Source organism: Castor canadensis, chromosome 12 (assembly GCF_047511655.1).
Source record: "Castor canadensis chromosome 12, mCasCan1.hap1v2, whole genome shotgun sequence".
Taxonomy (NCBI): Eukaryota; Metazoa; Chordata; class Mammalia; order Rodentia; family Castoridae; genus Castor; species Castor canadensis.
The window spans coordinates 109,820,951-109,845,764 of NC_133397.1; the positions used below are offsets into that span (position 1 = coordinate 109,820,951).

General features: G+C 36.6%; 1 protein-coding gene across 3 annotated transcripts in view; it reads right to left on the reverse strand.

Annotated features, from left to right (window-relative positions):
• Positions 1–24,814, reverse strand: part of Magi3 (membrane associated guanylate kinase, WW and PDZ domain containing 3) — a 214,301-nt gene that overhangs the window by 53,832 nt on the left and 135,655 nt on the right. For all 3 annotated transcript variants that reach the window (XM_020166348.2, XM_074050717.1, XM_074050718.1), the window contains exons 4-8: positions 24,591–24,800; positions 19,139–19,313; positions 16,000–16,079; positions 5,539–5,596; positions 939–1,033 (exon numbers count right to left, since the gene is read on the reverse strand). In XM_020166348.2, the coding sequence (XP_020021937.1) occupies positions 939–1,033; positions 5,539–5,596; positions 16,000–16,079; positions 19,139–19,313; positions 24,591–24,800 (618 nt within the window). The remainder of the gene's footprint in view (positions 1–938; positions 1,034–5,538; positions 5,597–15,999; positions 16,080–19,138; positions 19,314–24,590; positions 24,801–24,814) is intronic.

Consider the following 24,814-nt stretch of genomic DNA (forward strand, 5'->3'; position numbering starts at 1 on the left):
AATAGTGCTTCTTACTGCATACTGCAATGATTACTTTCTCTACTGGACTGTGAACTCTTGAAAGTAAGAGCTGTCTTAATCATTTTTGAAGATCCAGTGACTAGCAAAGCACTGGGAATATAGAAAGTGCTCTGTGGCTCTAATGGTAGAACACCTGCCTAGCAAGCTCAAGGCCCCACGTTCAAACCCTAGTACCACACACCCATACCTACACCCCCACCCACAAGTTAAACTCAAAATGTTTGGCAAACTATTTACAAGAATGGGGGGTCTATGGTCTTAAAGAATAGCTCTATGAAAAAACTACTTTTCTCAAGGGCCACAAAAGTTAGGTGTCTATTGGATTCTACAATACGACCTCACACACACAGACCTCTGGCTGCTAATGACAGCAGGGAGAAGGGAAGGAAATAGGGAGTGATGAGTATAGTAAAAGACTTCCCTAGCCAGCCTTTTCAAACAACATCTGACCAGACTCATCGAAACTCATGTATTTTGAAAATGTTCCCTAGGTGATTCTGATATTACTAACACCTACAATTTTACATGACAGTCAAAGGTGTAGAAAAATAACTTGGCATGGAGAATCCTGAATGGTTACAGACATTAGACTCAAGCAGTAACCCAGGAATAGCTCATAATGAACTAAAGATCTAATAGTGGGCCTGGCCTTACACATGAGAAAATAGCCCAGTGTTCAAAATGAAACCTCAAACTCACACAATTTCATACTTTTTACATAATCATGAGGAAAATCTCAGTATCCTCACAATATCCAGATGTCTTATTAAGATTATTCATACCTTTACAGTGGCAAAAGTCAGACATTCTCTGTTGAATTTCAAGGCCCCAGCAATAAAAAGTTCACTTTTATTAACTCAGCATATAAATTTCACAGGTTATTCTTAGAAGAAAAGTTCAATCAAAAACAGTTCTACCTGGTTTTGAAGACCCAATTTCAGCCTGTCCTAACTGCTTTTTCCTTTTGGCTTCCTCCACTGGATTTTCAAACTGGGTTTTCTGGTTAAGATGGCTGTAAAATACAAAGAAATGTGACTTTCAGGTTTAGATGAAAAGGTTCCGTATTAAGTAAGTAGACTACCATACACTCCATCACCACAGGCTAAGGGTCACATGTATCTTTAGGGCACAGAACACAGAAGAGCTGACAGAGATCATGGCAGGACCACAGAAGACACCTAGAAGTCAAAGCTGCTGATGCTTATGAGAATACAAATGCACCAACAGATGACAACAACTATCAACCTGCTAGTAGAATCCTTCTTACTTCATACTCTCAGGGTGCTGGTAACTAACTGATCAGTTAAGTTTTTTTTAAAGGCAATTAATACTAGAAGTGTTTTAATTCAAGTTTCTCTAAAATGAAGCAAGCTATGAGGATACTTTGGAAGAAATCTGAGTATGGAATTCTTTCACAATATGACTACAGCATGTTACTTTTTGACTGACTTGCCCAGGCCAATCAGTAGTAACTAAGAAAATGACTTTTAAAAGTCACATTGTATTATAAAACAACGCTTTCACACCTTAACTTCTTCATAATTATATAATAATTAAACTAGTCAAATAAGCACAACATAAGTTTAACTGGCATTTGTGACTGGAAACACTCATGACTGGACTTGGAGCACTTCGAACTCTGAGGAAAAGAAGAAACGTGAGGTGGGGAGCAGGGACAGATGATTACCAGTGTAGTGGACACTACAGGTGACAGTATGTTTTACACAGGGAATGCAGACTAAGATTCTAACAAGTTGGTCAAGTGATAGCTGGTTAAGAACACAACTTCTGTAAAACAAAAAGATGATTAAAACCATGGCTAGGTCTAATGCAGAAGCCACAGGAATCTTATTCTAGCACTTTCATAGAGCAAAGATACTTTAGCCAAATGATATGTTTTCTAGTAAGATTCATTAAAGTGGACTGTCACAAGAGGTGACAGTAGTGAACCAACAATTAAACTTCAACTCAAGCAAATTTCAGGATAGGAGTGCCCTTGGATTGAATATTACAAAATCTACATATAAATAGTCATACAAATCCCATATTTACTTTGTCACTTGTGAACATTAATGGTGATGGTGGGGGGAGGGCAGTGGGGACTAAAACAAACAACCCTTACAGTAAGGAATGCTAGCTCTCTCTGTCATTTTAGCACCTAGTGCTCATTAACTCCAGGACAAATATGCTACTCTGCTTCAGAACTCTAAATATGGTAAGTTCCACTTGACATTCTTTGGGTTCTGATTTCATGAACACTCAGGGATGCTTCTGCCTCATACTACAGGAGTGCCTTCTCCATGGAGTTAACTGTTGAAATCACTGTGAAAATGAAAATCTTAGGCACCACTTAAAAAAAATTAGGTATAGATACCGTACACATTCTTAAGAAAAAGAAAACTAAAAATTAACATTAAGAAAAGAAATAAACCTGTTTAGAAAGAACGTTGGTTCCTTTTACATCATCAGCTAGAATGACTCACTTTGCCACACAGGCATTAGAACATAAAAAGTAGTCATTTGTATTTATATCCTTCTGAATGTGTGAGAGAGGAGTGAAAGCGCACAGAAGAATAATGCTCTTTCTGAAAATTCTTTGACAAAAAAGTAAGATGGAGTGAAGGGAGTGACTGCATCTGTGACCTCAGACTATCTGATTAAAATGTCACTCCCCAAAATCAAACAAAACAAAAAAGTGAAGATACTCTTCTGGCCATTTAGTTACTTACATACACATATTATCAGAACAGCCACGAGGTGAGAAAGTATCTCCATAAGTGAGGAGAATATTGCAATTGTCAAAAAAATTAAACCAGGGAAACAAATAAGCATAATTAAACATCTACTATATAATTAGGAATATCATCTGCATGACAATTTTGTGTCTAACACCTAGCTTTAAAAATTCATCTCAACAAATTCATGAAGAATTTGAGATATGAAACCAGATGTAAGTTTTGACTGTCACCTAAGTGTAGCAAGACCTTTAATGTACTACAATCAAGACAACATGTCTAAACATGTATGTATTTTTAGAGAAAAACCTGCCATTCAATTTTGGAACAATTTTTTTTTCAAAAATAGATAATCTGTTTTGGAAGCTTCATCCTCTAAAATAAATATTCAAAAGAAGAACTGCTGTGCAGTTGGTGTTACTACTACACTGGTCCTGCCAAAAGCAATCCATGGGCCATCTGGTCTGACAATGGGAGAGGACAGCGTTGAGAGCAGCATTCAAGCAGCAGCTTTTAACCCCATCTGCAGGATTCCTGCAGATTTCTACTGGGCGGGGAGACTCAAAGCCCAGCTAATCCGGGAATCAAGCCACACTCAGGACTCAGCCGACTCCATACTAATGTGCATCTTGAGTACAGTCTGTTCTTTCTTAATCTAATAAATTATCCTCCTGTAAACGAGCTTGTTCTGGGAACAATCATACAAAATCATGGCGCTGCCACCACTGGTGCTGCTAATTCAGGCTGTTTCATGCACCTCCATGACAACTCAGAGCAAGTCACTTCAGGATTTGCCCTGACATTGCTTCAATATCATATCCTTGCTCAATGGAAAGCAGATCATTGAGCTCAAGAATTCATAACAGGCAAATGACTTTCACCTCTTGACCATGTATTCAAATTCACTTGCAATGGGTGATAATGAGAATCATTATCTCAGAAATGGTTGGCAGCCTCAATGGCAAATAATAGTTGATTGAAACTGAATTTAAATAGGCTGAAGTACAAGGGGAGGGAAAAATTCCACAAAACCTTGCCAGTTGGCCTCCAAATACTCTTTTGACTTAGAAAACTGTTGTTTCTTCCCTTATTTTAACTAAATCTGCCTTAGGAAAAAAATGACAAGAGTGCTGTACACTTTTCACATTACATTTCATCAGAATCAGCAACATATTAAATATCACAGTGGAAATAAATTAGCACAACCTTTCAAGGGAAGCAAAACATTGAAATTGGGAAGTTGTATACCTAAGGGTCAATCTAATTGACTTGTTTCCATTGGATACATGGTTGATTTTAAGATACCCAAAAAACTACATAGCATTTGTTGCCCTCAATGCAGAGAAATTAAGCAGATACTTTAAATCGACAGAGGTCAATAGGAGAAGCATACCAGGAACTAGAGAAAAGGTTAGTTCGAGAAGAATTAACTTAGAAGGTAACGCACATGCACAGGAAAGCAATGCAAGTCAACTCCCTGTATAGCTATCCTTATCTCAACTAGCAAAACCCTTGTTCTTTCCTATTATTGCTTATACTCTCTCTACAACAAAATTAGAGATAAGGGCAACATAGTTTCTGCCTGGTAGCGAGGCGGGTAGGAGGGGAGAGGGAAAAGGTGGAAGGGAGGGGCCGGGGGGAGGGGGGAGAAATGACCCAAACATTGTATGCACATATGAATAAAAGAAAAAAAAAAGAAGTCATTCCAAGTATCTGCAACTCAGTAACAATCTACCAATTAAAGACCACAAGAGGAGCCAGAGACTCTTACTTTAGGGATAATTACCAGGAAATGGCATGGGCTTATGCCAACAAGTATTGAAAAAATAACAAGCAATCATAAACAAGTATTGAAAAATTAATAAGCAATCATAACACTAAAGATTCTTGTGCTTGCTATTTTTCCAGGTAATAACATCTTGCTTTCCCTATGGAGGCAATGGGTTCAGACTGAACCTCCAGGAAATCAGTAACGTTTCAGATATAATTATTTGTCTGGTAGGAGACACCTGAGGTCACAATCCTATCTGAAGCATCTGGAAAGAAGGAGTTCCATAACAGTGACTGTAATGGTGTAGCAATTAGAGAAAGAAAACTCAGATGTTAATAGTGGTCTTATTTCTCTGGCTAGCAGCAGGTGTTTGGTGCTCTTCTCTGTCATGTATTTATATTTAAATGTAACTATAACAGCTGCATGGAAGCAACATGCACCCCCAAAAGAATCCTAAATTTTCTTTGACTAGCTCCTTAAAAGAGCATATACCTTTAATCACATAATTTGAAACCTTGGATAGTTATGCATAAGGCCCTTGAATTACTACAGAAGCATAGCTGGTGGTGTCGGAAGCAACCTTAAATTCATTTACTCAGTGACCTCATTTCACAGTGCGTCATCTCCTAAAAGTTGTTCTCTTATCATTAGTCTTCCACACAACTTCTCTTTCTTACTCCCCTTTCTTTCTTCCCTTTTCTTTTCCCTCTTTCATCGTATTCTTCTTTCTCTTTTTTTTAATGAGACAGGGTTTTGTTATGTTACCCAGGTCTTAGACTTCTGGACTCAAGACTATAGGCGTGTACTACCACACTATGCTTGAACTCTATTTAGAAATTCAATGCCAGTTTCTAGGAAGCTCAGAGTCAGTGCAGGTAAGTGCCCTAGTGGAAAAACTAGGGGTCACAGAAGCTGGATCACAGAAGCACACACGGCCACACTGCCATTTGTAAAGCTGTTGGCTAAAAAGGAAAACATTTGGGAGATTATTAACTGAGGAAGCAAACTTACTCAACATAGTATGTCCCATACTGAGGGTCTTCTATTTTCTCCCAGCCATAAGGAAGCTCTGTAAATAAAGAAAATTAAATGAAGTGCCAGATTCAAAACCGACAGAAAGGAGTTCACCAGTGAGCAAACAATCTGGGTATTTTGTGTACTAATACTTGGGAATCAGATAGCTGAGGGCTCACTTTCAAAGACAAATACAGTTTAAGTAGGAGTGTAGCTTCCTTCCTTTGCCAGGGTGTAGCTCAGCAGGTGATCGGAATCCTGGAACAAAAGCTCGTATTAAACTAAAACATGTTTATATGAATCACAATATGCAAAACACACTAATTATTATTTTAAAAACACTATATAATATTTCTTTTATTGAAGAGGTTTGATAAAGTTGACATGATACACACTTACATAAGAAGCAGCTTCCTGTTAAATTTTCACTATTACATACAATCATTTCTGTTCTTACACTTCTGGAAGGAAAGCAAGCCACTTCAAGAGGGCAATCTGGGTCTGTTCAAAACCTCACAAAGTACCTGTTCGCCCTTGCATGAACTTGAGTTGAGTGCCTCAAAGAACACTGATTTAATTACCAGGATACCTTGTGTAACCTGTAACAAACATCTCACATAGCATTATTATGCACTGTTTAGTCTAAGTAGTTGACTAATAAAATATAATGAGAAAAACTGAAGGGAGTTGAATTTCTGACAGTTATAAAAAATTCTGGCCTTTCCAACATAAACTGACTCTATCAAGAAACAATCTTTTCCCTCCCACCTTGCATTCCTTGAAAGTTAAGGTTTCAGAAAAACCAAATTAATAGTCAGACATGGGTCAAACTGGGAGGAATGTTTCCAGCAGGTGGTTGTAGTGCTATCTGTTATATATGAGTTGAACAAGAAGGAATTTACAAAAAAACCCACGGTTGTGCACTGTAATGCTTTACACTTTTATTTTCAATTCTTTTAGAATGTTTCTGCTACACACATGAATGAAATATGCCAGGTAACACACAGGCTTAGAATATATGAAAAGTTATTAATTCTATATCATTGAGCATCAGTTATGACATGCCAACTTTACAAACAAAAATTTTACTATAATGAAATTGACAAGCTATATACAATCTGTTTTGCTAAAATACAAATGATTATTTTGTATTCAGAATGAAATGAAAGAAAAGAACAGATGTTTAACCTGTTGAAATTATTCCAGGAATGATAAGAGGAGAGATAAAGAGATAAAGAACGACAGAGGGGGTGAAATCAGCTATGATATAGTGTAGGAACTTTTGTAAACATCACAGTATATCCCAGTACAAAAACAATTTTGAAAAGGCCAAAAAAAAAAAAAAACCAGAACAGATGACTAGCATCTTGAAAAACTGTGAGTTATCCATATTCCTTTCTTCCAGCACATATTTTTTTTTTTTTTACATAAACTGGATGGTGGTTTAAAGATTTGGTGATTTTTTTGTTGTTGCTGTGGTGGTAGTTTTTCTTTGAAGGGGATGGTTGAAATGTTTGAAATGGAAAAGACAAGACTAGAGGAAGTATTCAAATAATTGAAGTATGTGAACATGGAAGAAAAATTAAGAAGTACTGAGATACATTTGGGTTAACTGATCCTCTGAAGCTCTGAAGTAAATGGTCATTAATTAAAAAGGTGTAATATTTTATGACCAACTAACTATTACATAGATAAGGACGGTTTTTGGATTACATCTATAAAAATGCACAGTAACAATATTATCAAAGCATTATCATTATCGATCTTCCATAAAAGAGATTTTTTCTTTACTAGAAATTATTTTTGAACTAGCATGGGAACTGAATGGTGCTGAGGAAGGATGAGTACAGTTGAATTTATCTTTGTCTTTAATGAAAGCTGGAAAAGTGAGGGACTCTAGAGACAGCTGAAACAGTCCACTGAATATTTGAAAAATTGCAGCATTCACTAAAAAAGATGCATTAATAGTTAATAAGAATAAAAAGATCAACATGAATATGTTTCAGCATTAACTTGGAAGGTGATCTAGTGCTTTAGTTAGCACTTACAGCAATTAGCAACTAACACATTAAGTATATCCTTTCTTTAGGAGAGCAAACAAATTTATCTTCAGAGTCACTTTTAGCAATCTTAAATCTTACCATTGGTATCATCAGAAGTTTTTTTGCATGGTAGATTAATACAGAGAAAGAGGTGGTTTATTATTTGCCCTTTTAAAATGAAGGTAATAAAGGAAAGACTAAAATACCTAGCAATTTTTTATACTATCTATTCATCCATTCATTTCCTTCCTTTTTCCTTTTTCCTCTTCTTTCCTTCATTGGCTTCCTTTTCTCTCCTTCCTTATACAGAAATAAAATTAGGAATATAACACAGTTCTTGACCTCAAGGCGTTTATGGTCTATACAAGAAGACAGAAGAGATAAATGGCAAGGTGAAGGTAAAGAAGCTTTAGAGGGAGTAAGGAGGAATGGCACCAACATCTAGTAAGGGCAACTGTCAGGAAAGACTTCAAAAGATGGTGATGTCTGAAGGATCCTAAAGGACATTGGTATTAGCGTGACTGAGGTCATTCCAGAGAGAGCAAAAGGCACTGAGGTGTTAAGAATGCCCAGCAATTTCAGTAATTACAAATAATTTGCTAGACTACAGTGCAAATTGTATGCAAAGAGAGATGAGTCTTATATAGGCAAGCACCAAAATCTCAAATAATCCTAGAGTGCCATGTTAAGGAATATGATCATTTGATCCTTATTTTAATGATGATGGAACTAAGCAGGACTGTGACATTATAAAATTTATATTTGAAAAAGACTATGGGCAACAGTAATAAAGGAAAAAACAGAATAAGTAGAGTGAGAATAAAAGCAAATAAAAACATTAATAGACTAGATGGAAATTAGAAATTATGAAGGCTAGAACTAAGAAAGTGGTAGTGGGAATGGTGAAAGGAATGGACAGCAGAAATAAAAGTAAAAGGACTTAAGGATGACTGTGGGGACTGAGTAAGGAAAGGGGATTGACTGGGGAGAAGACCAAGATGATCCTAGGTTTCTAGCTCTTCTAATCATAAAAATGATCCATTATCAAATATCTATCAAAATGTGAAAATGGCTATGGGACTTGAAAATATGAATTGATTAGGACTTAGAGGAATTTAAGAGACAGAGGAGACACAGAAAGTGGCTAGTGCCAATGGGCACTCAAGAAATGGCAGGTATTTTTAAAGCTAGAGTTGGTAGAACTTGGTAGTTTAACTGCCACAAAAAGGAGATGGTAAGGAGGAAGCTGAGGATGGTAATTAGTTTCGAGTCCAGCAACTGGAAGGAGTCCATTTGTTGATGGCAGAAGGGAAAGGTGCTCCATCTGCAAGTTCCTAGGATATCTTAGTAGAGATATCTAACAAGCTCATGGCAACAAGAGAAATACAGGAAGATAAAGATTTGGGAGACATTGTGGCTAAAGCCCTTGGCAGTGGAGGAGATTACCTGCATTGTGAATAGAGCAAGAAGAAGAGCAGATAAGAAAGTAAGAATAGTCAGGAGAAGTTGTCTAAGACAGACATGATCAACACTAACAAATGCTCTGTAATAAACCTAGTGGGAAGGGCTACAAAGGTTAGACTATCTGATCATTGTAACTTTAAAAGCAGCTTCACTGAAAAGGTAGGGAACAAAACTCAGAATGCTGCAGTCACTGAAGAGTAAAAGAACAGGTAGTGTCTTTATTACCAGAGAAGACTTTTTAAAAACTTGGTGTGGAAGGCTGGAAGAATGGCTCAAGTGGTAAGAGTGTCTGATTAGCAAGTGTGAGGCCCTTAGTTGGAGCTCCAGTGCTGCAAAACAAAAACAAAAACAAACAAACAAAAAAAACCCCAAAACACTTGATTGTGGAAAAAGTTAGTGTAAGAACTATAGGGAAACTTAACTTAACGGTAAGAGAAATGTACTTGTTCATTTTTGAGAGACAAAAGACCTACTCGAATATCTTTTCCTGTGTCAGGAGCAGAAGCATTCCCCCTAAAAGTTGTTTCAAAAGGCAAAATTATTTTTGGCACATCAAGCAGCTGGCTGGTTCTAATGCCCATGAATTTATCCCTTTTCTTTTCTCTTCCCAAAATAGGATTTTTCTTATTTAAATGTATGAATTACAATTGTTACCTTAAACTGGAGCTCAATTCAGTTGGTAATTTTCATTTATCAATTTCTAAGCTCCAAAATGAATTCAACATTCAATACGATTATAAGCTGCCTTTAGTAAAAATGTAATCTTTCTTTCATAAGAGAGAAGGGGTGGGTTGAGAGTAGAATGGATTCTTGATGCTGTATTTTTACAATAACTACTTAAACCAAAACACTAATTATTTTGTTTGAATGGAAAATAAATATGTACATCAATTAAATCATCAAATATGGTGTAAAGACACGGCTGGGCTCTGAATGTCAGAAGACAGGGAAGGAAAGGGCAAGTTTTAGAAACTTGTAAGGGCTTCCTAGAAGATCTTAAATGCTCAGGAAGCCAACAATATTTTAGAACTCCAACATTAAAATTATTATTATTATCTTTTTTCAGCATCCTCTCTATGCAAAGCCCTACGGTGAGTATCAAGGGGAGTCAAACACTGTCTATCCTAAAAGTAGTCTATTGTGGATTATTTTTTTCCTGTCAAGGGAGACAAAGTGCACAGAGAAAGTGGTAAAGTCTGGCTAAGCATGAAACAGAGAGGCTCATGGTTCCAGTTGTGGGCCTCCCATCAGATGAAGTACAGGTAATGTTAGAAGGTATACCCAGTGGGGATGGGAAAGCAGTCTTTATATTAAAGGAGTTTGAATATTCCTAAAATACTGAATGTAATTTTTCTTGTCCTACCTTAAGAAAAATGTAAGAGAACCATATCATGCATTGTCCACTTTTGAGGTTACAAGGGGACACTATTACTAATTATGCTGGGACAAAAGGAATAAACTGGGTTAGTCCTGGGCCAACCAAGACATCTGGTCCCTTTAAATGTAAAGAGCACTAGGGAACTTGCTCATCCTAATTCCTCAAACTCCATAGAGGAGAAATACTGGGAGAAACACTTCTAGTCTCTCTGTGACTCCTCACTTTCTTTCCAAAGGCAAAAAAAAAAGTGCCTTATCTGGTAGTGAAGCTTAGCTCATATTTTTTCAATAACAAAGACAAAGAAAAATCCAAGTGTGTGGTTAGTAGAAGAATGGAGAAGAAGATATAAAAGAAAAAGCATTGATTGAGAGAGGACAGGTGGACAGACAGCTCTGTGAAAAAGCACATACAGCTCCATGGTGGAGCACTTGTTTAGCATGGGTGAGGCCTTGGGTTTGATCCCCAGTACCATAAAACAAAAGCAAAGCGTAAGTTGTAATATCTCAGTTTATCTTTATTGCAAAACTCTTTGTTTTTCAATATGTTAGAAATTTTTTACAATATATTGGCCAAAATAGGAAAGGAAAACCCAACAGGGCTTGAGAACTATATAGGGAACAGAGCAAGAAGAGAGGAAGAAGCAAACATGCTTACAAGAATTTGGGCCCAGTTATTAGGATGCTATCTACAGCAGAAAGAGGGCCAAAGGTGGTGTCAGGAGAAAGATGTCAAATTTAGTTTTAAATATGTCTATTTGAAGTATAACAAGACAATAAAAAACAAAGGCTCAAAAGCCATAGGAAATATAGAGGTATAATTCAGAACTTAGGACAACACTAGAGATTTTGATAAGTGGGCCAGCCTCAGCCAATTGGTGAGTTAAAGCTCTGAGAATAAATATCTTCTACAAAAGAAATCAGGAAAAGGCAGAGAATTGAACTGAAATAATTAGGGAGCAGAAAAAGGAATGGAGAGCAGCAGAACACCTATGTCCCACAAGACTAACACCAGATGCACAATCTAGAAGTCAAACTTCATAGTACTGCATATTCTAGTTTGCCTTAATAGCTGAATTTCCTGTCAGAAGGAACTTGCTCTTAAAAAAGCCCTATAGACAAAAGAGGCAGGGCACAAACAATAATGTTAAAATAGTTTCTTGAGGCATATTTACATAGAATAAAATGTACAGCTCTTAAGTGCTCTTCCAATGATGAAGAATCAGCTTAACTGCTTGCTCAATTATATAAAATGGGTTCTGACAATTGCATTGCCTGTGTAACTGCCACCACAAACAAGAGGTAGGAAATATCCGTCATTCCAGAGAACTATTTCAATTCACCCCTCTTGCCTTCTGTCCTCTTATTTTCTGAATAAGAAAACCCTGAATCTCGGGTTTGACTAATGTTTAAGTGAGTTGTTATTCTTTGGTATCTGGGATTCTTGCCTGTTCCTGAGCATCATCCACGGTTCTTTGTTTTTACTGAGCAGCAGTATTCCACTGCACACACTGTTTACCCATTCTCTTGTGGATGAATACTTGGCATGTTCCAGGTTTGAGCTGTTAAGACTAAGGTGGCCACAATCATTCTTTCCTTATAAAGTGTTTTGGGGATATATGTTTTCATTTCTCTTGAGACAGTACCTCAGAAGAAACTGCCAAAGGCCTCTAAAATGTTCACATAAGTTTACACCCTCCCAACAATAAAGCTCTAGTTGCCATAAAATAGCACCCCCTTTGGTACTGCCAGTGCATTTGACTTCAGTCCTCTCAGGGGGTGTGGAGGGCATCTCACTGCAGTGACGATGAATGATAAATAAGCACCTTTTCATGTTTTTATTGACTATTCTTTTATCTTCTTTTGTGATGTACCCAAGTCCTTTGTTTTTGTTAGTGCTAGTGCTGGAACCAGGGCCTCCATAACCTAGGCGAGCATTCTACCACTGAGCTATACTGCTAGTTGTTTAAAAACAACTTTTTTTTTCTTTTCATTTTTCTTTTATTATTCATATGTGCATACAAGGCTTGGTTCATTTCTCCCCCCTGCCCCCACCCCCTCCCTTACCACCCACTCCACCCCCTCCCGCTCCCCCCCCTCAATACCCAGCAGAAACTATTTTGCCCTTATCTCTAATTTTGTTGTAGAGAGAGTATAAGCAATAATAGGAAGGAACAAGGGGTTTTGCTGGTTGAGATAAGGATAGCTATACAGGGCATTGACTCACATTGATTTCCTGTGCGTGGGTGTTACCTTCTAGGTTAATTCTTTTTGATCTAACCTTTTCTCTAGTTCCTGGTCCCCTTTTCCTATTGGCCTCAGTTGCTTTAAGGTATCTGCTTTAGTTTCTCTGCATTAAGGGCAACAAATGCTAGCTAGTTTTTTAAAAACAACTTTATTGACTGAAAGTTTACAGATTATAAAATCCATCTGCGATAGTATACAATTCAATGATTTTTAATAATTTATTGTGTTTGCAATCATCACCATAATCCAGCTTTGGAATATTATTATCTCATACTATTTACAGTTAACTTCCATTCCCATCGTCAGCCCTAGGTAAACACTAACCTGTTTTCTGCTTCCACAGATTTGTCTGTTCTTCGTATTTCATATAAATGGAGTCATACAAGCTGGTCTTTTGTGTCTAGCTACTTTCACTTGGTATAACGTACTTGAGATTCACATATAGCATTCAGTCATTTTTATTGCTGAGTAATAGTTCTTTGTAGAGTCACATCACATTTATCTATTCAGTAGCTACTTCGAGGGTATTATGAATAGTGCTGCTATGAATATCTGTATACAAGTCTTCATGTGGATGTATGTTTCCATTTCTTTTGGGTAGATCCCCAGGGACTTAGTAGATTATGTGATAAATTTGTATTAACTTTTTAAGAAACTGCCAAAATGAGCCAGGTACAGTGGCCCACACCTGTGATCTAGCATTCAGGAGGCAGATGGGAGGATTGTGAATTTAAGACCAGTCTGGGCTATGTAGAGAGTTCAAGGGCAGCTTGAGCTATACAGTGAGACCCTGTCTCAAAAACTAAGTGCAGTCAGGCACCTGTAATCCTAGCTACTTGAAAGGTGGAGATTGGGAGGATCATGGTTCCAGGCTAACTCTGGCAAAAAGTTTGTAGCATACGATCTCAATCAATGGCTGGGCACAGTGATACACGCCTGTCGCTCCAGCTATGTGGGAAAGCATAGACAGGAATATCATGGTATAGGTTGGCCTGGGCATAAGGAGGACACCCTATCACAAAAATAACCAGTATATTAAAAAAAAGTGTTGGGGGCATGGCTCAAATGATAGTACACTTCCCTGGCAAGTGTAAAGCTTTGAGTTCAATCCCTGGTACAGCCAAAGTGGGGGAGAAAAAGGGCTGGGGAAGTAGCTCAGAAGGAGAGTGCTTGCCTAGCCTGGGTAAGGTGCTGGGTTCAATCCCCAGCACCACAAACAGACAACTGAAGTCTTACCAAACTGTATTCCAAAGCAGTTGCACCATTTTGTATTCTGGGAAGCAATGTGTGAGGATTTCTGTTCCCTCCATCCTCATCAGTATTAGTTACCATCTGTTTTAAATTGTGCCCATTCTAGTGGCTGTAAAGTGGCATTTCAGGGTTTTAATTTGTAAGTTGCCCTACTACTGATTTTGCGTATCTTTTCATATGTTATTGGCCATTTGTATATTTTCTTTCATAAAGCGTCTATATAAATATTTGGCCCAGTTTTAATTTGGTTGTTTGTCTTTTTGTTGAGTTGTAAAACAGTTCTTTATAGATTCTGAACTATTTCCTTTGTTAGAGATACACTGCAAAATCTGTGACTTGGTCTATTCATTTCAATGGTGTCTTTTGATGAACATAAATTTAAATTTTTTATGAAGTACAAAATATGAATTTTTTTCTTCTATGATTCATACTTTTTGTATCTGTATAAGAAACTTTTACCAATCCCAAAGTCACGAAGACACTCTCCTGGGTTTTCTTCTAAAAGTTTTATTGTATCATAAAACTTGAACTAGTTTTTATGCTTAGGCTTTAATCCATCTGAAATTAACTTTTGTATATGGTTAATTTTCCACATACAAAAGAAAAAAGTACTGGGGAGCTTGTGCATGCTAGGTAAGCTTTATACCACTGAGCTAGGCCTCCAGCCCTCCCCCAATCCCTGACCAGGTTTATTTTTCCATCTGAGTATCAACTTGTTCCAGCACCATTTGTTAAAGACACTTTCCTTTCCTTACTCAATTGATTTGGCATGTTGGTTGTAAATCAAGTTGACCAGATATGTGTGCATCTATCTCTGAACTTTCTATTCTGTTACAATGATCATTTGGCTGTCTTTATACCAGTACCACACCATCTTGATTTCTGAAGCTTTATAACAAGTCTTCAAAATCCTATCTTCCAAATTTGTCTTTTTTTTTTAATGTTGTCTGGCTAACTACAGCATTTGTATCTCTAGATATTTATTTTAGAATAAGCTTGTTAATAAGCTCATTAATTTCTTGATTGTACTGAATCTAGATACCAATTTACAGAGAATGGATAAATCATATCTTTATAGCATACATTGTGACAATCAATCCATGTACATAGTACATTTCATCAATTATTTTAGGTTGCCATTAATTTCTTTCAATGATGTTTTGTAGTTTTCAGTGTTGAGGACTTGCATCTTTCAATAGATTTATTCCAAGGAGTCTAATTTTTTAACATCATTATAAACAGAATTTTAAACAATTCCATTTTTTATTCCTAGAAAAACTTAATATTATAACCACCCTGAACAAAATATACAAAATATGTGGAAATTCTTTTTAACTGTACCTTATTTTCAAGACTAGGACACAGCAAATAATTTTGGATAGGATAAATTCTGTATTTATTTACAAACTATACTATTATATAAAACCTACAATGTTCTAGACAGATAAACACTATAATAATGCTCAAAGTAAAAGTTGTGCATGTGGAGTACACTACTGACTTTCATTGAGTTTCTATTGGTGCTCTAACTTTAGTCAAGGAATAGCCATATATACACATACATATTCACATACTGGCATATCTATCCTAATACATACCAAATTAAATATATTTTTGAAGACTCGACAGACATGACAGAGCCACCTTCTGGTCGGGAATGTACCTAATTTATTCAGTATCTATTTAGAATTTTAAAAGTTTGTCTTTTTTTTTTTTTTTTTGTGATACTAGGGTTTCAACTCAGAGCTTTGTGCTTACTAGGCAGGTGCTCTACCACTTGAGCTATGCTTCTAGCCCTAAAAGTTTGTCTTTAGGACATATGTTTAAAAATGGGAAGTTTATTTTTATTAAGTTTCTTAAAGAAAAAGAATTGTAATCCTCATAGAGGAGATAAATAAAATTTCTTGAAGTTATCTGTAATGACATAATTACCACAGTCAGCTGATTAGATCTCCATCTACCACTTCTGTGCTATGCACATGATGACTTATTTAGGGTTTTGGAAAACTCATTATTTAAGCAAGAAGAGCAAGAGAGGATTAAGAGAATACCACGGTATAAGAGGTTTCTGAATATCTACCTCCATCTTCACAGTCTTCAGGAGCTTTGGCTTTCTTACAGAGCCGAGGATCCAGCCAGGTAGTTGTTTTGGTATTATGGCTGTAGAATAAAGCCCTCAATTAGAAACAGAACAGAAAGAGGGATAAAAGTATTTCAAAAGCAAAAATTAAAAGTGACTTAAAAAGTATATGATGTTGGAGCATTTATTTCCCACAGGCTCCATTTGTATGCCTTAAATTCAACAATTCCATTATTCTCAGTCTATTACTTTAAAACTGCCATAAAGGAAAGGTAATGCTAGAGGCACAAATTTGAGAACGAAGACTTTAAAGGCAGGATCAAATGACAAGTGTGGAATAACTTATTTTAGCAGTCAAAAATGTTTCGAAGGGTGGGCACATGGCCACACACTGCACATTATCTAGCTAGCAAAGCCACACTGCTGCCTAAGTTCTTTCCTCCTTCCCTTCCAAAAAATACTCTATTTCTTGAGATCTATGATATGTATGTACTGTACTGGGGCTGAGAACACAGAGACAAATGATCAGACAGAGCTCCTGTCTTTCCAGGGATTCTTTAAGATAAAATAAAAACAAAAGTTGTAAGTGACTGTTTCGGCAACATGCAAGTAAAACCTATGGGCATGATTAAATTCCGTTCTACAAAACTATGTTTTCATCAGCATGGAACACATGGGAAAAAAAAGGTAGAATAGTAAGCTTCTGCCACTGCCCTTTGTATGAAGCAGGCCAACTGCTTTCAGAGAGCAGGGTGTTTCATTTCATTATAGGCCGCAATGAGTCAGCTTCAGGGCAGGTCACCATGCTGTGTGAAATGAGTCTATCACAGTTCAAACTAGACAGACAATGCTAGTTTAAGTCTCTGAAATACAAGGATATTATCGAAGAAAAAAGTTACAGAAGAAAATATATTGGAAGGCAGCAAAATGTAAATTAAGGTTATTATTGAAGTACGATGAGAAAAACAATTAATGTGAACAAGTTATCTTTCCTAGATATCTTTAACATGACATAAACTCACACGGGAGAGACCCTGTCCAATCTTAGGAAATAAAAGCCAATGGCTTCAGCGAATAAATCATCTTCCATACTTTCTCTACTCCCTGAGTGACTTACAGAGCTAGGCAGCCATTGCTAGTAGGATACCAGTTAGCAGACCGTGGTGGAAACACTTTTTACTGCAGGCTGTAAAGTGCGCAATCTATATAGGAAAAATCGAATGCTTCTACAACAAAGTCTATGCTATCCATTCTCTCCCAGAAGATAAACCAGTTAAATCAGTTTTAGCAAAATGAAAGCAATCAGAACTCAAGGATGCCTTGGGGAACACAGACCATCAGAAAAAACAAAACAATAACAAAAAACCCCATGGAAGTATCTTGCTAAACCAAACTCAAAAATTTTATTGGTAAATTAGCAGGCATAGGCAATCTGCTAGGATTTTACCCACTATTAGCCAAGGTAAAGGAATGCCCATTGGGGCTATTTTGAAAATGTAATGACTAAAGATTATTGACTTACATTAATATTCTTTTCTTATAGTTACATATTTTAACAGCAGCAACGAACACCTGTTAGTGAATTAGCATAGCAAACAAAAAAGCTTTATCTAGCAGTAATATTCAACTGCATTTTAGATGTTAACACACCTTGCCCAAGATATGGTTTGCAAAAATTTTCTCCTACTCTGTAGGTTGCCTTTTCACACTGTTGATGACTTCCTTTGCTGTGCAGAAGTTTTTAAGTTTCATGTGGTTTCATTTGTCTATTTTTGCTTTTGTAGCCTGTGCTTTTAGTGTCATATCCAGATGTCCTTGCTAAATTCAGTGTCATGAAAGCCTTTCCCATATGTTTTCTTCTAGGAGTTTTATGTTTCAAGTCTTATGTCTTTAATACATCTAAATAATTAATTTATCTATAAAGACATTTCTTTTATAAACTGCCCTCGTAATTTACTAACTTATCTGTGTATGTGCAGGGTGAAGTATTATCAGAGTTAATGTTTCATAATCTGTTGTTTAAAGATATGTAAGCCACTTCAAGTGACTATGTATTTTACTTCAGGGTTTAGTTCTAATTTATCTCTAAATTATACTTGAAAATCCTTCAAGTTGTTCATAGAGAAGAGCGTACCTGGTTGTGTTGTTTTGTGTAATTCTGGTCATTAATGCTCATGTAAGTATACACATGAGAATATACTGTATATAGTAAAAAGAGTACCATGTATTCAAAATTGATATCTTTTAAATACTAGAATCCTAGTTGGTATAGCTAGATATTCAATCTATGGGAAGGACGTGAACTGTGACCATTTGAGGAAACAGATTCAAATCCCCCACCCTTAATTAACTTCTGAGCATATGTCCTTTGAGTTTAATGCCCAGCCCTCAACATTTTTACTGCTACTTGTTATATTCTATATTTTCACTACATCAATATGTACCTCTGAACAAACTGCTTTAAAGATGAGAATTACAGCTGTATGAAAATATAAAAATTCTTAATAATGAAACTTTGAACAAATTATTTGCATATTATTATTCTCTGGTACAAAAATATTCAATTTCAGGTTAATGTAATCATGTGGTATTCAGTGTCTCTGGGAATATTTTATTTGTGGTGTTTTTCCATAAAAATAGTTTATTTTTTATGTCTTCTGTTGTACCAATTACGCAGAGGATCAGTGATATTTTCTTTCCGTGTTATTTAACTATATTGTTGGAATACATCAAACCCAAACTTGGACTAAAAATACTTAGCTCAGATAATAATATGCACCTCCCCCATGATAATTCTTGAAATGCTCATTAAGCTGGACAATCTACCTAAAAGTTGAAAAATTTTAAAAAAGCATTTATTCCTTTCATTTTTTGACATGATGAATCTATTTTAAATCTTCTTGCTTTATAAAACTAGAGTCCAAATATACTATTCCTTTATCCAAGTCACATAAAAATGAAATGCCATTCAGAGAAAGAATCAGATTAAGAGTCAACTGTTCTTTATGAAAAGTATTTTTAAAGAAAGAAAAAGAAATGAAGGTCTTGTGAAATAGGCACACATCCAGAATGAGGTTAAAACTGTTTGAGGCAATCCCACACTGACGTGCCCGTCAGAGGGATGCGGATGTCTGCTTACTCAATGAAATAGATCATTCCTGTGTCAGTGTAGGCCATTTCCCAGTTCTTTGGCAGTGGCTCCAGATTCTCGTCTCTCATCATGTAATTTCTGAAGTCCATGGAGCTACTTGTTTGGTTGTAACTTGGAACCGTCTTCATCCAGTCAGACGACTCAGAATGCCTCTCTCTGTTTTCTGCCATTGTTCAAAACAGAATAGCATGAAGACCAGGTAAAGGTGTGCTTGCATTTAAACAATGCCTTCATCTCTAACAAAAGGCCAAATGCACATGTATGCATATAATCTCTACTTTCAGTATGCATATAATGCATACTGAAAATGTACTTGTAATTCTGTCTACATTCTTCTATTAATTTTGAAATAAAATGTAAACATCATCAATGCTTTTCATTTTCTGTTTGCTATTAATCCTGTGCAGCACCTCTGATGCCAGTGTGGAAGCAGCAAACAGCACGACTGGAACCTTTCAGTACCAATCCTATGCACAGAGGCACAGCAGCCCTCATACAGTCCTTGCATGTCAGACTCTATTCTATCTTAAGTGCTTAACATATATTAACTCATAATCCTCACAGCAACCCTACTATTACCGTCCTCCTTTTACAGATTGAGAAAACTAAGCCACAGAGAGGTTAAGTTAACTTAGTCAAGGTTACATAGCCATTCAATAGTAAAGCCAGGATAAAACCTAAGTGGTCCATGCTCTTCACTGCTAGACTAAGCTGCTTCATACACTTGTAATACAGGCCTTTAGATAATATTTATTTAAAAAATAAATATACTCAGTAGACTTCCTATTGTTAAACATAATTCTCTGGTAATATTAAAATCTTTTCAGAGTCCCAAAATCTGTAATTTAGACAATCCTCCCATAGTAAAATTTGGTTACTCTCTAGGGAGCCCACAGTTCATGCACTTAAACTTGTTTCTAGAATTTAAAAGATGATACATAACATCAATGTCACAACTTCAGGCCATACCTCTGAATGAGTGTTTAAGAAAAGGCCTTTGAAATCATCAGCTATCATTCCCTACAGTACTTCGACTCCAACCATCTTTTATTCAACCCAGTCACACAATTCACTCATCTTCCTACTCACTGTCTTTCACTGTTCTTCAACCTTTACCCATGTCTCCATGTCCCTCTTGCCCAATTTAAATTCCATGATCAACCACTATAATCACTTACTGTAAATACTCCTGATACCTATGTCCCTAACTAACATCATCAGAGTTGCTACTCCATGGTCTCTAGGCCAACACAGAGCTGACCACAGGCAAAGCCAACTAACTCACTCTAAATTCAAGATCTCCAACCTCAGTGGGCATTTAATGATACACGACAATCACAGCACACTTTAGTCCATTCACTCTGATACTCCTCTGTAACTATCTCATACCTTCCTTTTCCTTAAATCATCTACAGTAGTCCCCCTTCTCCATGGAACCATCTTCTAAGACCCCTCCCCCCCCACACCCCATGGATGTCTGAAAGCATGGATAGTACTGAACCCTACATACACAGTTCTGTTTTTTCCTATAGATACATACCTATGATAAGTTTAATTTATAAACTAGGCACAGTGAGAGATTAACAGCAAAAACTAAAATATATTCTGTAACAGAAGTTCCACAGATGTTGTCTCTCCCTTGCTGTCTCAAAATATCTTAGCACACAGTTATATTTTCACAATTGGCTGGGGGTAACTAAAACCATAGAAAGTGACACTGCAGATAAGGGAGGACTATTCACTTCGTTCCCCTTATCCTTAATCTGTGCTGACCTCATTTCCCATTTCAGTGAGAATACAGAAGCAAGCAGAAGAGAACTTCCACAACCCCCCACCTTCCCATCTACACAGCAATTGGGCCCATTTACTCCACCACTCCCTGTAAACGCTGAAGAATGTCTGACCTCCAATTATAATTAATACCCCATCTTGCCTACAGCAGTTCTCCTATTCTTCCTGTACCACCTATGTATGAGATCATATCCATCCACATAAAAACATGGCATTTCTCCATTCTTTAAAAAGAAAATAAACAGTTCTCTGGCAACCGTTCCATTTTTCTCCTCTATACACCAAACCACTTTGTGACTGCTACCTCTACTTCTACTCCTCCATTTCTCTCTGGATCTCACCTATTTAGGCTTTTGAACTTCTATTAGTAAAACTGCTCTCACCAAAGTCATCAATAATTTCCATATTGCTAAATTCAATGATCCATTCTCAGTTCACATTTTTTTTTCTTGGTGATACTAGGGATTGAAATCAGGACTTGGTGCTTGGTAGGCAAAGTGATCTACCACTTGAGCCACACCCCAGCTTTTTTGCTTTAGTTATTTAGATAGGGTCTTGTGCTTTTGTCTAGGACTGGCCTGGAGCTTAGATCCTCCTACCTCTGCCTCCTGAGTACCTGGTATCACAGCTGTGTACCACCATGCCTGATTTGTTTTTTTTGAGACAGGGTTGTACTAACTTTTTTCGCCTAGGCTAGCCTTAAGCCATGATTCTCCTATCTCCACCTCCCAAGGAGCTGGGATTACAGTTATGAACCACATGCCTGGTCCTTTCTTACTTGAACTATCAGTAGTGACTCACATGGTAGGTTATTTCCTTCCTTTTACACTCAATAACTTCCTGCCGATACCTCTTGTTCATGCCTATGTCCTCCTACTGCCTGTTGCATGTTACTCTTCTTCTCAAAGTGCTATCATGGTGCCTCATCTCAAAATAAAAATCAAAATACTTATAAGGACCTGCAAGCTCCTAGCTAATATACATTCTGTCCCTCCCCATCACTGTCTGACTGATCTCATTGGCTACTACTGTATCCTATTGGCTTCCGTCCCAACCACACCGGTTTCTTTGTTGCTGTCTGAACATTCCAGGCATTCTCCCATTTCAGGGCATTGGTACTTACAGGACCCTCTGTTGGGAATACTCTTCTCCATACATGCTGAGCTTACTCATTTGTTTCAAGTCACTCTATCTAAAATTACACACTTTGATCATCTCTACTTCTTAACTACCTCCTCCTCTGCTTCATTTTTCTCTTTACACCATCACTCTACATATGTTATTCACTTCCATTGGCTCGTTATGACTCCAGTCAGAAGGTGAAGTCCATAAGGACAGGGGCTTTGTCTGTTTTGTTCACTGCTTTATTCCAGCATTTAGAATAAATGGCTAGCACTTAGTAGCCTAGCAGATGAATGAAATACATGGTTTATTTTCTATGCAGAAGAAAAACCAGAACTTAGAAGGCATCCAATGCAGAAATCAATCTGGAAGGGAGCTATAGTCTTGGGAAATAAGTACACTGGCTGAAAGCAACAGCAGCTATATGATCAGTAATGCCTTTCTCAATACAGTTCCAAGTGATCAAGTAAAGGGCTTTGCCTAACAGCCAATGACTTGGGAAGATGTTTATATTATAAATCCTCTTGGAAAAAAATTAGTATTACTGCATAGCATATGTCATTCTATGTCAGTAGTCTTTTGGGTTAATTCTTCAGCAAGATATAAAATAATATACATATTGATATATACAAATAAGTCACTACCTACCCTCTCCCTACTTTCTCTCCCCAACAATTTTCTGATTTTTCAAGGCAGGATTTTACTCCCTAAAAGCAACACATAAGCACTTTCCCCCCAATTTTAAATAAGTTAATTATAATCAGTATTTAATCAGAAAAGATGAAGTATCTTTAGTTAGGCATTTTGTTACTATTTTATTTAAATATAAATATTTTCTCTTATAAAGGAATAGAAAGCCAAATATAAGTATCCTATGGTGTCTGTACACAAGAGGTAGTATATAAGCTAGGCATGGAGGAACACACATGCAATTTCAGCACTTGAGAGGCTGAGGCAGGAAGATCATAAGTTGGAGGCCAGCTTGGGCTACATAGTGAGATTCTGTTTTGAAAAAAACCAAAATCAAACAAACAACAACAAAAAAGTAGTATATAAACTGCCTCCCACACTGTTGAATATGTTCCTTTTAAATGTTAATATCATAGAACATGATACATTTGCTTAGCAACTGGCTTACATGACGAGCATAAACTATGGAGGTAACAGACAGGTTTACCTCTAAGGCAAAACAGCAATCACTGACTGGCTCTGCATTGGGAAGTGAACAAAAAACATTTTCTATGAATAATAAAAGAAAAATGAAAAAAAAACAGAAACAAAAAAAACCAAAAAACATTTTCTTTCCCCTCAAATCAAGAACCTAGAAATTCCCACATTGGAACAGATTAAGGTCTTTAATCTTGTGATCAGCATTTTATAATATAATGGATTTAATTTTGTGGGATAGTAAAGCTGACATCAATATTAAAAGACTCCATGGTATGATGATTTCCCTTAATAACCTCTAAAGAATTAGATATAAATTTACCTAAACCTTTTAAAATACACTTTCAGTCTTTATGCCCAAATACATTCAGTAATTTGTTTAATATTAAACACATATGTGGCATAACTCTGAAGTAAGTTAGAGTAATAAAACAGAACTCATAATCTGAAGGGGAAATAATCAATCTATTAAAACAAGAAATAAAATATACATAGGAAATTTTAATAACCAACGAAGTAATCATTTGGGAAAATGATATGGCGATGTGCTGCCAATTTGGGGCCAGAATCAGTATTTTTTTATTTTATGTACTATGTAGCAGGCACTGTTTTAGGTGCAAGGGAAACAATAATGAACAAACCAATCAAAAATTCCAGTCCTATGAAGTTTACATACTAGTGTTTCAAATGGAATTATTACAATAAACAGCCCTGGAAAAAGCTTGGCTGTGAGTCTATGGTTTCCTGGTTACACTGTCGGTTCCAAGGGTAAGAGTCTCCTAGGCAATCACTAAATCACACAGGGAAACTTAAGGAGAACATTCTTCACCCCTGACTCTCTGTTGGCTTTGCATTTAATGAAAAAATATGAGAGTCAAACAAGACAAAAAAACACGTGAGTCATATTTGGAAGCTTTCTTTGAGTAGATCCAGAATTTAAGTGAAAAATATTGCTAACAAACTACATAATTTTTAGTGGCATATTTCCAAACTCTATGTACTTTGGGCTGAAGACTATATTATACAACATATTTTGCTTTTTTCCTATAAGTAGGACTTAGGCCAATAAGATTTCCATATCCCAGCATCAGAGATGAATCTCAAATATTTTAGGCAACAGGATAATGGCACATTATTCTATTTTATTACTGGCAGTTTTCTTATTGATTTATTGAAATTTGGACAACTCACTTTAGCTTACAAGAGTTGATCTACAGAAATATACATTAAAAAAAAAAACAAAACAAAAACCTTCAGTCCTATCACTTGCTCTCCATATGAAAATTTTTACAATTCCTGAGTCAATATGTTACATTAAAGTCAATCTAGAGAATCAGAAGTTGTTTATTTGTTTACAAACCTGCATTCCCACTGCCATTAACAGCTTCCTTGTCCTCATCTTCTTCTTCTTCAGGAAGAGAGCTGTCCATTCTTTCCATCTTGCTAACAGATGTAGTTCGTTTTCTTTGGGATTCTGTGTCAAACTCATTATCAAAGAGGACCTGATCAACAGGATCTGGCTGGAAAGGGCTGGGTTCTGCTGGAGGCTTAGGAGTTCCATAGAAGTTTCCTAAAATAGACAGG